A 16640-nucleotide genomic window follows, 5' to 3' on the forward strand; every position below is an offset into this window, starting at 1 on the left:
TACCCAAGTAACCCCTGATCAAAACCAGTAACACCCATACAAGTAACCCTAGAATACAAGCAACACCTATAAGTAACCCCTGACAAAACCAGTAACACCCTACAAGTAACCCCGACCGAAACCAGTAACACCCATACAAGTAACCCCAAAATACAAGTAACACCTACAAGTAACCCCTTACAAAATCAGTAACACCCTACAAGTAACCCCGACCAAAACCAGTAACACCAATACAAGTAACCCCAGAATACAAGTAACCCCTGACAAAACCAGTAACACTCTACAAGTAACCCTTACCGCACCATGTGGTCAGCCACATACAAAAATTTGTATTTTGTTTAATGTTTCTTTAGTACTGCGTATTTTTTCTCCAAGATTACATCAATTAGATTTTGTAATTTTATAGTTTTCATTGCTTTAGTTTATTTAGTACTTTTGTTTTACTTTAATTTAATTTATTGTTTTCATATTAGTTAGATTATTATTATCTTTATCATGTTTTCTTTAATTGTTTTAATTATTTTAATTTTAATTATACACGATTATTTTAATTCTAGGGTTGTGGGGATCCATGAATAATATGAAGGGGTAATTTATTATTGTTAATTGTCAATGCTATATTAATTTCCTATTGATTGATTTAATGCTATGCAACTAGACTTGCGCAGGTCTATTATGTATGATTTTAGCAATATTGATTCGAGATTCGAGAGATGAGAATTGATGTTTAGGCTTAGTTTCAATAGGCGGACTAATTTATAAATGGTTAAGTCAAGATTCGAGAGATGAGATTTAATACCGATAAATTAACTCTGTGATTGTAATACGTAGCGAAAGCCCTTTATGATCTGATTAATTGATGCATTGATGATTGATTATTATGTTTTACCCTGGAATATTATTTATTGATGAACCTATGCCTTAGGTCTTTTATTCATTGTTTCTCCTCCTACTTTTATTCTTTCCCACTTTTACTCTTAGTAGTTTAGTTTCCCTTCGATAATAATAATTTGTTACTCTATAATCTAGATAATAATAAATAATTAGGAATAAAAAGACTTGTTTCCCTGTGGATTCGACCCTACTTCCCTATCTATTTTTGTTAGGGATTTTAGGAATTACTTTTGATTAGGTGATACGACTTTAGCCTGTCAATTACAAAAAAATTCAAAAATATCCAGCCACCCACACCCCGCCAGCAAGCCACCACGCATGCGCAGAATCCGACAAGAACCCTCGCGCCGACGCGAAATTCGACCATAACCCCCTGGCGACGAACCTCCCTTTCCCTTGAACAATCGGACCCGAACCCTAAAACCCCATATATCCCTTGAAAAACCCTCCCCTAACCAGGCGCACATACCCTCATCCCTCGCGTTGGCGAACCAAAGTCACCCCTACGATGCCATCTCCACCCCACAAACCACCATGTACGCCCGCTGAAACCCTAAACCAAAATCTAGGGTTTCAATTTCGGTGTTTTAGGGTTTCGGGGTGGTGATTTTGGGCAAGTTGGACGGTGGCAACGTGTGTGTGAAGGCTTGGGCTGCCGACAAAAGGATTTCGGGGTGGTGGCTGGGTTTTAAGTCGTGGGGAATTGAGTTAAGGTGGTGGTTAGGGAATTAGGCTAAGGTGGTGGTTGTGCTAAGGTGGTGGCTGGGCTCAGGGTTTTCGCTGACGGGAAAGGAGGATGGTTGTCGGCCATCCGGGAAACGAACCAGACACCGGTCAGCCAATGGGGGTCGAGGTCGGGGGAGGCCGTGGCTATGTTGGTGGTGTTTTTTTTTTCTTTTTTATTTTTTAAAGTGAATTAATTAATATTAATAATAAACAATTACAAGCTGCCACGTGGCACAATTAACGTTTAATGACTAACTGAGCTAATAGAAAGGGCATGTTGTGACATTTTCAAATAACTGAAGGTTATATGATGAATTTGAAAATTCTTGGTAATATATGGTGAATTAACGTTAAGCTCAGTGATATATGGTGAAAAAGCCGAAGAAATTATGATAAATTGGGGTAGCAATTGCAAAAAAAAAAAAAATATATAAAAAAAACCTAACAACAACTACACCGATTTAATGAATTTTATTATCACAATAGAATTATCTTCAGTGGCATACATACACTTATGCTACATAATATCCACACCCGATTGGGCTATGTGTCTTATTTTATGGAAAACAACAATTGGTCTTGTATGGAACCGGTCTACAATAAATTATTGTAGACCCAAATTTTGACAGTTTCAAATAATATAATCACATTGTGGATGATATAATCACCTTTTTAGATGATATAATTATCTTTTTGTGAGTCATATTTTGATTTCATATTAAACCATTTAATGAGATTATATAATTATCTTTAGGATGATAAAATTTAAAAATCATCTTTTGAATGATGTAATTTACTATTTGATACTTTTTATAATGATAAATTCACTTTTTAAGTGATACATTTACATAACAGTTTCAAGATGATATAATCACTTTTGTAATAATATAATCACATTTCGTATGATATAATCACATTCGTATGGTATACTAGAAGGTTGAGTCTACAATAAGTTATTGTAGACCGGGTCTATTCTAGTCTTTACCACATACCTATGCATACAATTCCTCCAAAAACTACTTTGCATTGCATACATATCATTTCTTTTGAAAAAATTAAACCTTACTAAAAAAAAGTATTACTAACATTGTATTTTATATCACAATAGAATTATCTTCACAAACAAACTAAGTCCCCGTTCACTTCACCTTAATTTTGTTGAATTGAAATTATTTTTGTTGAACTGAAATTATTTTTTTACTTGATTTTCTATTATATTTCTTCTTAAATTTACTTATTTTTATTGAGCTGAAATTATTTTTATTGAGCTGAAATTATTTTTGGTGAACTGAACTTAAATTAGTTTATTGATCTGAAATTATTTTACTGAATATCTATTTTTTTAAGGTGAAGTGAATATGGCCTAAATAATTCATTCCAATTGTACATAAACCAAGATTTTTTTTTTTCGAAAATTTAATATTCTATATAAAGCTTCTAATTTCACATTGTACTTCCATTTTAATTTTTTTAAATAAAAATAAAATGAAAATAACAATAACCACACTACGTACTAACTATATGTACGCTCAAAAATATCCACACCGATATTTTACCTGTGAGGCGGGCGATGACTTAACTAGTTTTTAAAAAGACAGGCTATTGTTCAACGTGAAAAATGCCTTGTTACTAACTTACTACGTACTGTGATGTGATGTAATTTGTCGTAGCAGGATAAGCAAAATAATTGTTACTCTTTACTCCACTAATTTTTTTTACTTAATATTTTTTGTGTGGTGGTAAGAAATTTGTACGGAGTACTAGGGAGTATAAATTAGAATGCCAAGAAGCGTATGAGCAAGCAAATCTCACTTCTAAATCAAGCATAATCGCATTTTCTTTCAAAAAATATTCAATATGTTGGGTTACTCCAAATTTGCTGTCTTTGCATTTCTCATGCTTACTGCATCAGGTATTCTTTCTGTTTGGGTCCAATTTAGTCCAAATTGGGCCTAAGCACTAAATGATCCAATTAAAAGCCCAAGGTCAAGGTTCAACTCTCCAATTGTGCTAAAGTCAAAGGTCAGCCCACAAAGCAAGCCAATTGGGCTAAGGCCCAACTTCTCCATATATGAAGAGGTATAAAAGCCATCAATATTTCATTTTTTTAGAGACATTACAACAAAGCCTCAAGCAACAAACTCTCTTGCATAGTGTCTACTTCTTACACATTGTACTGACTTTAGCATCGGAGGGGCCTTCCTCGGCAACACCCCCGAGGCTAGTTTACGTGTGTTTACTGTGCAGGAAACCTTCGGCCCAACATCACTTGGATCGAATCCAGTCTTCTCCATTTCATTGGACCTTCGACAAGGTCCCATTGTTTTCACCCGAAACAATTTGGCGCCGTCTGTGGGGACGACTTTCGAAAAAATCTTTAAGCCAAATTTCTAACCAAGATCATCTTGCAATTATCTTAGTAGCAATGGCTAAGAACCGCAAGAGCAAAGGCCTCCGTCAAGGAGCAGGCGAAAAGCCTAAAACCCCTACACCATCACCCTCGCCGGACCGGAACTCTCCCAAGGGTGCCAGCTCGGAGCGAGGATCATACAGGGAGGATTCCCTTTCTCCCGTAATTCATAATTCTCATCATAGGCCGAGTCACTCTCGGTCTAGCAGGGGTCAATCCGATCATAGGACGCATTCAGTGCCCCAAAGCCAACCATCGACCGTCCGCTCTCATTCCCATACTCAGCCGAGGACCCCTTTGACGGGGCCCAGCTCGGAGGAGGTGGCAAGAGCGTTGGCAGTGCTCATGGAGGCAATGAGGGCACAAAGTATGCCACCACCTCGTGATCGAACTCCTCCGCATACCCGGCATCAGCGGAGGAGGCTAGACCATGATGGCGGGAAACTTCCTTCCTTCCGGGAACTGGAAGAGTGGGAAGAGGATACCTGGAAAACCGAAAGAGAGAGGAAAAAGAACCCTCAATTCTTCAAAGGATCCTCAACCTCCCGACCAGAAACGCATAAGAGCAGCAGTTCAGCTTCTCGGCCAGAATCTGCTCACCGAGAACAACCTGAGACTGTTCGCCGAAGCGTCCTCGACCGACTCGGCGGCAAGGAACCGAGCGTGCACAGTCGCCTCTCGTTCCCTGCAGCCGAGGCCCAGACTTCCCAGCCAGGGACGAAAACCACTCCTACCTCTCTAAGAGGGCGGAGCGCGGTCCCTTCGGCCAGGAACAAGGGCAAGGCCGTTATGCTACCTGCCAGTTCGCCATTCGAGCAGTGGATACTGGAAGAGCACGTGCCTACGGTTAAAATACCGTCGCACATCACATATGATGGAACTTCGGATCCGAAGGACCACATTGCCTCGTATGAGGCTCATATGCATCTTTGCCCCAGATCCGAAGCGACTTGGTGCAAATATTTCCCAACTACTCTCAAGGGGGTCGCGCAAGCGTGGATCTCCAAGGGAGTAAAGCAAGGCTCCATAACAGGGTGGGATGATCTGTCCTCCAAATTTAGGAGCAAGTTTTCCACGGCAAACCGCCGAGAGAAGACTACTGCGGAACTCATGAGTCTGCAACAGGGGGAAACCGAAAGCCTCCGAGACTATCTGACCCGTTTCAGCAACGAGTCATCCAGTGTCTCTCAGCTGGACCAGGGGCTAGCCGTTTTTGCAATGCAAAATGGCCTTCAGCCCGGGAAGTTCCTAGACTTCATGGTCATGCATACCCCGCAGACCTTGGAGGAAGCTCTGAATGCCTCGGATAAGTTCATCCGAGCCGAAGAGTGGAATAAGGCGAAAACCCAACCTCAATTCGGGGGAGGGAAACAAAAACAAATACCCTCGTCTGAAGGCCAAGGCTATAAGGCAAAGGGAAAGTCAAAGGCCTCGGAGCAATCCTCGGCCAGCGACCCAAAGAAGGAAAAATCTGCCTCGTACACAGGCAGATACGAGTCCTACACTCCGCTCTCTCTTCCACGCGCCAAAATTTACAGCGTGACGAAGGAGGAGCAGAGTTACCGAAAGCCGAGACCACTCCCAGAGTGGTATCAGCGAAAAAATAAAAATCAGTGGTGCGAGTTCCACGAATCTCCGGGACATAACACTGAGGAGTGTATCCAACTGAAGGACCAGATAGAGGACATGGTCCGGAAGGGATACTTGAAAAAATACATCGCGGATTACCGCGAGAAAAAAGAGTCCGAGAAGTCAGCGAAGGACTCTCGGCAAGACCTCGATTTCCCCCGGAAGAACAGTAAAAAGCCAGAGGGAAAATTCTCTCCGATTAAGGTTATCTCGGGAGGAACATGCTCTCGGAGGGAGCACAAGCGACACCTTAGGGCTTTAACCCATCAGGTGAATAACGCTGACATTCAGTCTCCCCAGTCGCCGGTGCCGAACATGACGTTCACAGCCGCCGACTGCCGGGGGGTAACGTTCCCTCACGAGGATCCGTTGGTGATCATCGCCACGGTGGCCAACCATGACGTCAGTAAGGTTCTTGTTGACGGTGGCAGCGGAGCAAACATTCTGTTCCGAAAGGCCTACAATCAAATCAAGCTGAAGCCCAAGCACCTTACGCCGGTACCCTACCCGGTATCCGGGTTCAACGGGGCTTCAACTTATCCAGATGGGAAGGTGACACTTCCTATCACCATCGGCTGCGATGAAGCAGCCAGGAATGTCATGACTGAATTTTTGGTCATTGACGCTCCTTCAGTGTACAACGTGATTTTGGGGAGACCCATAATTCATGAGATCCAAGGGGTCGTCTCAACTTATCATCAGCTGATGATTTACGTCTCAGACGCGGGCTTCCCCGAAAGGATACAGGGCAACCAAAAGGACGCCCGAAGGTGCAACTACCTCAAGCCATCCAGTAGTCGACCAGACGACGACAAGGATGAGGAGGAGAAAGAAAAAGAAAGAGAGCCAAGCACAAAAAAGCCGAGAGGCCTAAGTGCTTCGGCCCAAGGATCTGTACCCAGAGATAAAGGGCCCGAAAGGGAAAAGGCTAGCTCCTCAGCTGAGCCGCAAGACTCGGAGAGCCAGCCGAAGAACAAAAAGACTGGGACACCTGCTGACATTGGCAGCAGGCCAGATTATGAAGAGTCCAATCCATCAGCAATGGACATGGACCAACAGACTGAAACAGTTGAGTTGGTCGAAGGAGACGCTGAGAAAAGTGTAACAATCGGGATGGACCTTGATCCGAACACCCGTTGCGAACTTATTCAGCTCCTTCGGGATAACAGAGATGTGTTTGCTTTCTCGGCAGCTGATATGCCCGGGATAAGTTCAGACCTCATCTCCCATAAGCTTAATGTTGACCCGACGTGTCGACCAGTTAAGCAAAAGAAGCGGAATTACTCCGCCAATAAGAACCGAGACATCGCAGCCGAGGTCAAAAAATTACTGGAGGCAGGATTCATTGAACCTTGCCAATATCCAGAATGGCTGGCAAATGTGGTGATGGTTCAGAAGCCCAATGGTACCTGGAGGATGTGCGTCGACTTCACGGACCTAAATAAGGCTTGTCCAAAGGATTTCTATCCCTTGCCGAGAATCGATCAGCTAGTCGATTCGACAAGTGGCCATGCCTTGCTTAGCTTCATGGACGCATTCTCGGGGTATCATCAGATCTTTATGCACCCCGACGATCGAGCCAAGACAGCATTCGTCACGAACGCTGGGGTGTACAATTACAAAATGATGCCCTTCGGATTGAAAAATGCGGGGGCAACCTATCAAAGGCTGGTGGATCAGGTTTTCGCCGATCAAAAGGGCCGAAACATGGAAGTCTATGTCGACGACTCGATCGTCAAAAGCAAAAAACTAGAGGACCATGTAAAGGACCTGGCTGAAACTTTCGCCACCTTGAGAAAGCATCAAATGAAGCTGAATCCGAAGAAGTGTGTCTTCGGCGTGAAGTCAGGGAAATTCCTGGGGTTCATGGTCAGCAAGAGGGGGATTGATGCCAATCCCTCTAAAGTCAAAGCGGCGCTCGACCTTCCTGAGCCGAAAACGAAGCGGGATGTTCAACGGCTCACCGGAAGAATGGCGGCCCTCTCGAGGTTCATTTCCAGAGCTTCGGATAAGGGGTTACCTTTCTTCAAAGCCCTGAAACTCCCGAAAACGAAAGAGCTCGTTTGGGAGGAAGAGCAAAAAGACGCCTTTAAACAGCTTCGGGAGCATCTGGCTCAACTCCCAACGCTGGCTAGCCCAGCTGAAGGAGAAACTTTGTACCTATATGTGGCCGTTAGCCCAGCCACCATCAGCGCAGTATTGCTGAAGGAAGAGAGTAAGAGTCAGCAACCGATCTACTTCGTCAGTCATACACTGACGGATGCCGAGACTCGCTATCCTCTACTCGAGAAAGTTGCTTTCGCGGTAGTAGTAGCTGCTCGGAAGCTAAGGCCCTATTTTGATTGCCATCAGATAGTGGTCTTAACTGATCAGCCGTTGGAAAAAGTTCTCGGCAAGGTTGAAAAATCTGGTAGGCTAGCCAAGTGGGCTTTTGAGCTCACCGAATTCAGCATCAGCTACCGTCCGAGGACTGCCATTAAGGCTCAAGCTCTAGCGGATTTCTTGGCCGAATGCTCATACCAAGAAACGCTAGACAATGAAAAGAAAGTCTGGACCGTGTTTACGGATGGATCTTCCACCGAAAACGGTTCGGGGGCAGGAGTAGTGATAACTTCTCCCGAAGGCAAATCTTTCGAGTATGCACTAAAATTTTCTTTTAAGGCCTCGAACAACGAAGCCGAATATGAGGCAGCAATCGCTGGCCTAGAATTGTGCATCTCCTTGGAAGCCGATCATGTCTGCTTAAAAACAGACTCTCAGCTAGTTGCATATCAGATCAGTGGCAGTTACGAGGCCAAAGAGCCCTCCATGATAGCTTATCTTGCTAAGACCAAATCAGTCATTGCAAAGCTGAAAACTTTTGAGGTTCAGCTGATCCCAAGGGGTCAGAATACTCAAGCCGATGCACTCTCCAAACTTGCTAGTTCATCTTTTACCGAGCTGAACAGATCTGTATATGTAGAAGTGCGTCGAGAGAGAAGTGTCGACGAAGCACCTGAAATGTGCTGCGCTGACCCAGAGCCTAGTTGGATGGACCCCATCCTAGCTTTCAAGCTTCGGGGAGAAACTCCCGAGGATAAAGCTTTGGCCTCCAAGATGAAGAGAACCAGTTCTAGGTTCATTGTCTTCAGGGGGGAACTTCTGAAAAAGTCCTTCTCAGCCCCATTGCTGAAATGCGTGGGACCAACAGATGCAGATTATATCCTACGGGAGATTCACCTCGGCATCTGTGGGAACCACATTGGGGGAAGAACCTTAGCCCACAAGGCATTGAGGGCTGGATATTACTGGCCCACCATGATCGCAGATGCTAAGGAGCTGGTTCGGAAATGCGAAAAATGTCAAAAATATGCTCCAGTTATCCATCAGCCAGCAAGGGATCTTCAGCCGATCCTTAATCCACTCCCGTTTGCTCAATGGGGACTGGATATACTGGGACCATTTCCAGAGGCTGTGTACCAGAAAAAATGGCTGATAGTTGGTGTCGACTACTTCAGTAAATGGATCGAGGCCGAAGCAGCCTCGAACATTACAGAGCAAACTGTCAGAAAATTTATCTGGCAGAATATCATCACTCGCTTTGGCATCCCGAGAGTATTTGTCTTCGATCATGGGAGGCAATTTGATAACTTACCGCTGAAGCGGTATACAGATCAGTTCGGCATCAGACTAGCATATTCAGCGGTATGCCACCCGCAAAGTAACGGACAAGCCGAGGCTGCAAATAAACAGATCTTAAATGCCCTCAAGAAGAGGGTGGAAGATCAAAAGTCCAAATGGCTAGAGGAGCTCCCTGGAACCCTTTGGTCCCTTCGGACAACTGAAAAAGAGGCAATGGGCTATTCACCTTTTGAACTGGTGTATGGTGCCGAAGCCGTCCTTCCAGTGGAAATTGGCTCTGAGAGCCTTCGAGTGCACCACTTCTCGGCTGAGAATGAGCGACTGATGAGGGAATCTCTCGATTTCCTCGACGAAGTAAGAGACTCAGCCCGAGATAGAATGGCCGCCTATAAGCAGAGAATCAGCAAATTTTATAACCGAAGGGTCCATGCAAGGCCTCTCAAAATTGGAGACCTTGTCCTTCGGAATGCTGCTGCAGTTCAGAAAGGCCGAATCCATGGGAAACTCTCAGCTGCATGGGAGGGACCTTATGAAATTTATGACGAGCTTCAGCCAGGGACATACCGACTTCGGCAGTTGGATGGAACTGAGTTGAAAAATCACTGGAACGCTGGTGTACTTAAAAAATACCATGTGTAAACCCTTCGGGGTAGAACAATCTTTGTAAGTACATTTTGAACTAATGAAAGGCCTTAGAGCCGCCATTTATATAAATGTCTACAACTTTTTATCTTTTCAAAATTTTCTTTGTTCTATCTACTCTTTAAGAGTTTTTTATTCAGCCTCGTCTGAAACCTTCGCCTTCGGGTAACTGGGTTTCAGATTGCTGACAAAACTCGTCTTTTTTAAGAACACTGGTCTTTCAGCTGAAGTCAAACTTCAGTAAGACTTGTTCTCCAAAGACATGAGTCCATGGACAATTCTGGGATATTGCCTTAACTGAGCCTTGTATCCCAGAGAGCCATTATCCGAAACATTGCCTTAAGTTGGCCCTGTGTTTCGGGTATCCATTTTTCAAAGATAGAAAGAAAATCAAGGATAACAGCAACAGTTGAAAATTTTTATATCAGCCTTGTCTGAAACCTTCGCCTTCGGGTAACTGGGTTTCAGATGGCTGACAAAACTCGTCTTTTTAAAGAACACTGGTCTTTCAGCTGAAGTCAAACTTCAGTAAGACTTGTTCTCCAAAGACACGAGTCCATGGACAAATTCTGGGATATTGCCTTAACTGAGCCTTGTATCCCAGAGAGCCATTATCCGAAACATTGCCTTCGGTTGGCCCTGTGTTTCGGATATCCAACTTTCAGATGAAGTCAATCTTCGCTGAAGTTATACTTCAATTGCTGGGGGGACAAGAAGCGCTATCAGTGCAAGTATGTTCGGCAGAATTGAAGAAACAGAAGCAGTAAAGCATTCAAAAATAAAGCATTCAAAAATAAAGCAACTGAAGAAAAGAGCTTCAGATTAGTAATTCATGCTAAAAAGTTGAGCTACAAGTTCAATCTAACGGTATCGGCAGCCGCCCACAAGCGGAAAATAACAGCTGCCGAAATACGTACGTAAGCAAAAAATAATAATACTGTTGTACGACAAGGCAAGCTGAAGCAAAAAACAAGGCAAAAAATTCAGAAAGCGGCAAGTCTAAAGTTAAGCGCATGATGAACCGCAAGATTCTGAAGACGACTGCCCGAGTTCCTATGCTTCAGCCTGAGGATCAGACTGATCAGTGTTGAGCCCCATGGTGGCCTCAGTCCCAGCAGCAGAAGAAGCAGGCTTTGCACTCTGCCGAGCCTCCCTTTCCCTCTGTTCAGCTGCCAACTCCATTCTCTCAGCTTCCTCTTCGGCTTCCTCAGCCTTAAGAATTTCAGCTTCGGCTGGAGTTGCATACCTCATATGAGGGTCTTCGGGATCCTGGACCCATTCAGCACATTTGGACCAGTCTAACTTCGGCTCAGCATGAAGGCAGACTCTTCGGCACACTCTGAACCCGTTTCTGAAACCCATTTCATATTCTTCCTGGGTGTAGACACGGACTTTGAGTAGAGCCTCAGACTGTAACAGACAGGGGGGAGGAAGAATGTGAGTAAAAAAAAAAAAAAAAAGAAAAGAAGAAAAGAAAAAAGTTAAGTCTGAAAGCTCACCGAGGTCTTCAGCAAAGCCTCGTCTTCTTCAGCCTCTCTAGCTGCAGCTTCGGCTTCAGCAGCTCTGGAGGACCCTTCTCCTCCTTCGCAAGCTTCGAGAACCCGTGCAACCTCTTCGGCTGTGCGGGCAGCTTCAGCTTCTTCGTCCAGCAGCTGAAACCAAGGATCTCTCTTCTTCCACCAAGGCTTCTGCCTCTGATACAGAGCAACAGCCTCAATTTGGAAGTGGGAAGAGTCTAGATGAACTTCCCTATGCCTCGGCTCAGTGATAGACGGGGCCCGTTCAGTTACAACTCGCTCTCGGTTGACACCAAGACGAGCGTAGTTAATGCCAACGTTGGTCTCGTCCCGCTCTGAAAAAGAAAAAGAGAAAGGTCAATCCAGTTAAGTTGGCACAGCATAAAAAAGCGAAGTGAGAGAAGAAGATATAATTAAAAGGCCTCGGCCCCAGCCGAAGAAGCTCACCATCCTTAAACTTTCGGCTGAGGCCGACAGCTGCTAGCATATTCTCTTGGAAAACGTAATGCGTATCGGGGAGCCAAGTCTCCGGGATATGCTGCATTCGGCCACTGCCCCCCCGGTTCGGCAGCTTGCCGAAGATATGTTGCTGATCCAGGTTCGGATCCGTCCCGTTATCTGCGGGGGGACCTAGACTTCCCATTTCGGGATCAGGCTCAGCGAGATACCGGGGAGCGCTGAAGACGCAAGGGTGGCCCGGGTCTGTGGGTGCCCTAACCCAAATCCATTGACCTCTCCAGTCCTTGTCTGAAGAGTCGTTTGGCCACATGGTTAGGTATTGGGGCCGGGACTCAATCCGGTACCACCCAGAACCATGGCTTCCGTGCCCACTTTGAATATTTGGCACTAGCCGATGGAGCTTTTTGAAGCAGTGCAGGTTCGGCACGTACTTGAAGAACTTGCAGACCCATAAATATGTCATTACCCTTCGGATGCTGGTGGGAGTTAATTGACATAGAGAGATGTTGTAATGGATCAGCAAGTCTCGGACGAATACGTCCAAAGGGAACCTCAGCCCGTACTGAAGCTGTCTTGTGTACACCCCCACATACCCCGGGGGTGGACGATGGATTCTATCGGATGCCGAGGGCATTCGGCACCAATACCCATCAGCTTCAAGGATGCCGTAATGTAATTCAATTTGTTCGGCAAACCGGTACTGGTCGGCATTCTCCACCCACCATGGGTAAGGGCGGTTCTTTATCATGGCCGAAGCAACTTCGGCATTCTCCCATTCTGAAAACCCGGGGAGGATATCCCAAAGGACAGCGGGAACTTCATCATCCTGCCCAGAAGCGCTCGGCTCCTCCGTTCTCTGAGGAGGAGCCGAGGAAAGGGGAGTCGCCCTAATCCCTTCGGCAGGGTCAGACTCCGGCCTTTGACCATTCCAGGTCCCAATCCTGTTCCTAGGATCGGGAATCGGCCTTGCTCTTCTTGGAGCACGGGCTCTGCCTCTAACTCCTCTTGCCATTGATTATTTCGAAGAAAAAGTCGAAAGAAAAGGGGAAGGAGTTCGAATTCGAAGAAAAATAAACTGAAATCAAAGGAATTTACCTTAATCTGAAGCGAAAATTGCCGATTTACGAGTTCGTAGTGGCAAGTCTCAGTTTCTAAGCTTAATGCTCGGGGAATTTGCGAAGTTTTGATGCGGGTTCTTGATTTCTCTCTTGAGAATTCTGGGTTTGTGTTGGTGAATGAGTGAGGAGAAATGACGCGCCTCTGTTTATATATCTCCAGGTACGGGAATACAAGGAGTCTGCGTTTTAATTTCTCTTAAATACCCCACTAAGTAACCGTTAAACACATGATCTTGTGATTAAACTGCCCATTATCCGTCCAACTTCCACAATCATTAATCGTTGTTATCTCATTAATTACGGTTTAAATTCAATTGGGTTAATTAAATCATTTACTTCCCTCCTTTTCTGAATTAAATCAAACCCGACCCGTCATCCTTCCAAATCGGGTCTGGGGGGCAAGTTGTTTGGGTCCAATTTAGTCCAAATTGGGCCTAAGCACTAAATGATCCAATTAAAAGCCCAAGGTCAAGGTTCAACTCTCCAATTGTGCTAAAGTCAAAGGTCAGCCCACAAAGCAAGCCAATTGGGCTAAGGCCCAACTTCTCCATATATGAAGAGGTATAAAAGCCATCAATATTTCATTTTTTTAGAGACATTACAACAAAGCCTCAAGCAACAAACTCTCTTGCATAGTGTCTACTTCTTACACATTGTACTGACTTTAGCATCGGAGGGGCCTTCCTCGGCAACACCCCCGAGGCTAGTTTACGTGTGTTTACTGTGCAGGAAACCTTCGGCCCAACATCACTTGGATCGAATCCAGTCTTCTCCATTTCATTGGACCTTCGACAAGGTCCCATTGTTTTCACCCGAAACACTTTCTAAATTAATTTGTAAATAAATGATTGATGAAATTTTTTAATAGAATGAATTTGTAGTCAAGTACTTTTATTTCTTAACTATTCATACATTGAGTATCGGGTAGAGGAGTAGAGTTGATTAAAATTGTCCCATTAATATAAACACACTAGACCAATATTAGGGGAAAATACAAGCTAATCTGCCAGATAAATGAATTTTTGTTCTGATGAGATTTTTGTAAATATATTGAAAAAACAGGGGCATTTATTCAGTACTTTTAGTGAGATGTTCAATTACTGTTTTCCTTTTGCTTTTACTGTTTGGTGAGGAAATTACACATGTACCCCTCAAATAGTATATGAAAAGACGCATATACCCCTCTATTGGTACTTGAAAAGATAATTATACCCCAATATTAATCACTTATTAATAACATATATACAAGTATTTTATTTGTCTCAAATTAATTGTCGCATTTGCTACTTTAAGATTTCTGAAGCTGCAAGATAATTAGTACCTCCGTTAATTGTTATATGTAAATTTGGGGTATTGATTGTAAGATATAAAATAATTCAAAGTTGCACATAATATAATAGAGGTAGTATTAACAATGTCCATTTTGTTTTCTTTGTCAGCTGTGATAGATGCGAAGTTTCAACCAATTATTCGATCAACTACTTCCACCCCAAAAATTATGAGTCAAGAGCTCTTGGAGGCCGAAGTGAAAGCATTGGCATCACTTAGAGAAGCTGAACAAGCTATTGCTTTAAACTTGAAGCAAAAGTTACACGAAAACAGGCTTGGTTGTTCCCCATCAGGAAGTATATGCTCCGGTGGCGGACCTCCGGACCAATGTTGCTCGGGTGCTTGTATTCCTCATCCTATAAAGAGGATATTTTATTGTGCATAAAAGGTTTTTAAGGGATTTATCGTCCCTTACACCTTTGTTATGATCGTAGTGTACGACACTCTATTAGCTAAAATAAATAAATTTGACAAAGGTGGGATGAGGATTGAGGAATTCATGTATGTCTACTTTTATTTGTGTATTAGCAATTCTTGGGTTAAGATGAAATTAAAGCTTGGCTTCTAATTTCTCTTAATTCAAGATTCTATTATGTATTATTATCTATAATGAATGGAGACATCCTTCTTTACCCTTGTTATAGTTCTTTTCTAGTATGATATATAAGAACTGTTTTTAAACACATATTATTATCTCATTGATCGAGAGTCAAAGATAATGATCCTCTTTATTTTGTACGTGAATTCCTGACTCTCGATACTAGTATGATATATAAGACCCGTGTAACTCGCGAATTCCTGACGTACAAAATAAACCATATCGATATGCAACCCTTTGAAAAAAGGGGATCTAATAAGTACTTAATCTATTAGTATATTCGCACAAATTACATAATAATACAGAGTAACAACGACAATAACAATAACAACGATATGATACAAATAAATCCAGGATTATACTCCATAAACAATTTAACATAACCTGATAACCCCAAATCCCAAGTTTAAAACTTGTAAGTTTATGAGTAATTTGTTGCAAGTTGGCAAAACCTCATTCGAAAATTAAAAAACAAAAACGCCGTTGCCGGAGATCGAACCCGGGTCACCCGCGTGACAGGCGGGAATACTTACCACTATACTACAACGACTTTGCTGGCAAATTGTCATATACAGGTATATAGTTCTTAATTTTGCAAAAACTCCTTTTTTTTTGGGTGTTTAAAACTGTAATTATTATCTTAATCAGGTGATCAAATTCTTGATTTTGTTTGGCCTTGGCCTCGCCAACAGGCATCTTAAAGTATTGTGTGGGGCCTGTGGGCTCTAACATTATATTTATATTTTTATAAATAGTCATAAAATCAACGGAAATTTCACCAAATGCCATCGGACTTTTCAGAATTCACCAAATACCACCCAGTTTTAAAAAAATTCACCCAGTGCCATTAATGACCAACGACCGTTAACTCCGTTAGTAATTAGGGGTTAATCATGACACATGTCATGACATAATTAGACCATTTATCTTAATTCATAAAAATTAAAAAAAAAACAAAAAAAGTTAAAAAAAATTTAAAAAAAAAAACAAAAAATTTAAAAAAAAACCCAAAATTTTCCCAGACACCCCGACCACCGCCAAACCCTAACCCTTCCCCTCATCTCACCGGGAAAACGGCCAGTCACCACCGGAACCACCAACAATCGGCCGACCGACCATGTAGCTCCCCACTTGACCTACCGCCGACCCTCAAAACCACCCACGCTGCTCGTCCCGACCCCAAAAATCCTGCTCCCTCACTGCCACCACAACAACTCCACCTCCAAACACCACACTGCCCCCTTTGCTACACCCACACGCACCACCACATCAGCCACGATTAGCACCACCCAGCCCCCTTCGCTGCTCCCACGCGCACCAATTGGTCCAAATCCTCAACCCGGATGCATCGCCACTTCACCGCCACCACTACAGAACCCATTTGGGTTTCGGGTTCAACCCAGAAATCCCATTTTCTAGGGTTTCGGGTTTTCTGGGTTAAGTCAATTTTTGGTGGTTTAAGGTAAGGGAATGGAGTTTATAGGAGCCGGAAAACAGGGGAGGGGGTGGTTTCGAGGCTGCGGTGGTCGGGAAGGGGTTGAATCAGAATCGTTGCTCGTGAAGGTGGAGGTTGGTTGTGGTTTTCGCGGGTTAAGGTTAGATTGGATGGGTGGCGCGTCAGGTAGGGGAGGTCAGAGTAACAATGGATAGGGGTCGGCGACATCGGGTGATCCTGACTCCGGCAAGTCGGTTTCTGG

The 16640-nt window shown here is 43.7% G+C and overlaps 1 protein-coding gene and 1 non-coding gene across 2 annotated transcripts; one reads left to right on the forward strand and one right to left on the reverse strand.

Annotated features, from left to right (window-relative positions):
- Nucleotides 1–3300: 3300 nt before the first annotated feature.
- On the forward strand, nucleotides 3301–14988 carry LOC110691436. The gene is made up of 2 exons (XM_021868363.1): nucleotides 3301–3532; nucleotides 14456–14988. Exons 1-2 carry the CDS (start codon nucleotides 3478–3480, stop codon nucleotides 14728–14730), a joined length of 330 nt encoding a protein of 109 aa, XP_021724055.1. The 5' UTR covers nucleotides 3301–3477; the 3' UTR covers nucleotides 14731–14988.
- A 433-nt stretch (nucleotides 14989–15421) lies between these two features.
- TRNAD-GUC lies at nucleotides 15422–15493 on the reverse strand. Its single transcript has one exon. It is a non-coding gene; the product is annotated as a tRNA-Asp (tRNA).
- Nucleotides 15494–16640: the final 1147 nt, after the last annotated feature.

Source organism: Chenopodium quinoa, unplaced genomic scaffold, assembly GCF_001683475.1.
Source record: "Chenopodium quinoa cultivar QQ74 unplaced genomic scaffold, ASM168347v1, whole genome shotgun sequence".
Lineage (NCBI taxonomy): Eukaryota > Viridiplantae > Streptophyta > Magnoliopsida > Caryophyllales > Amaranthaceae > Chenopodium > Chenopodium quinoa.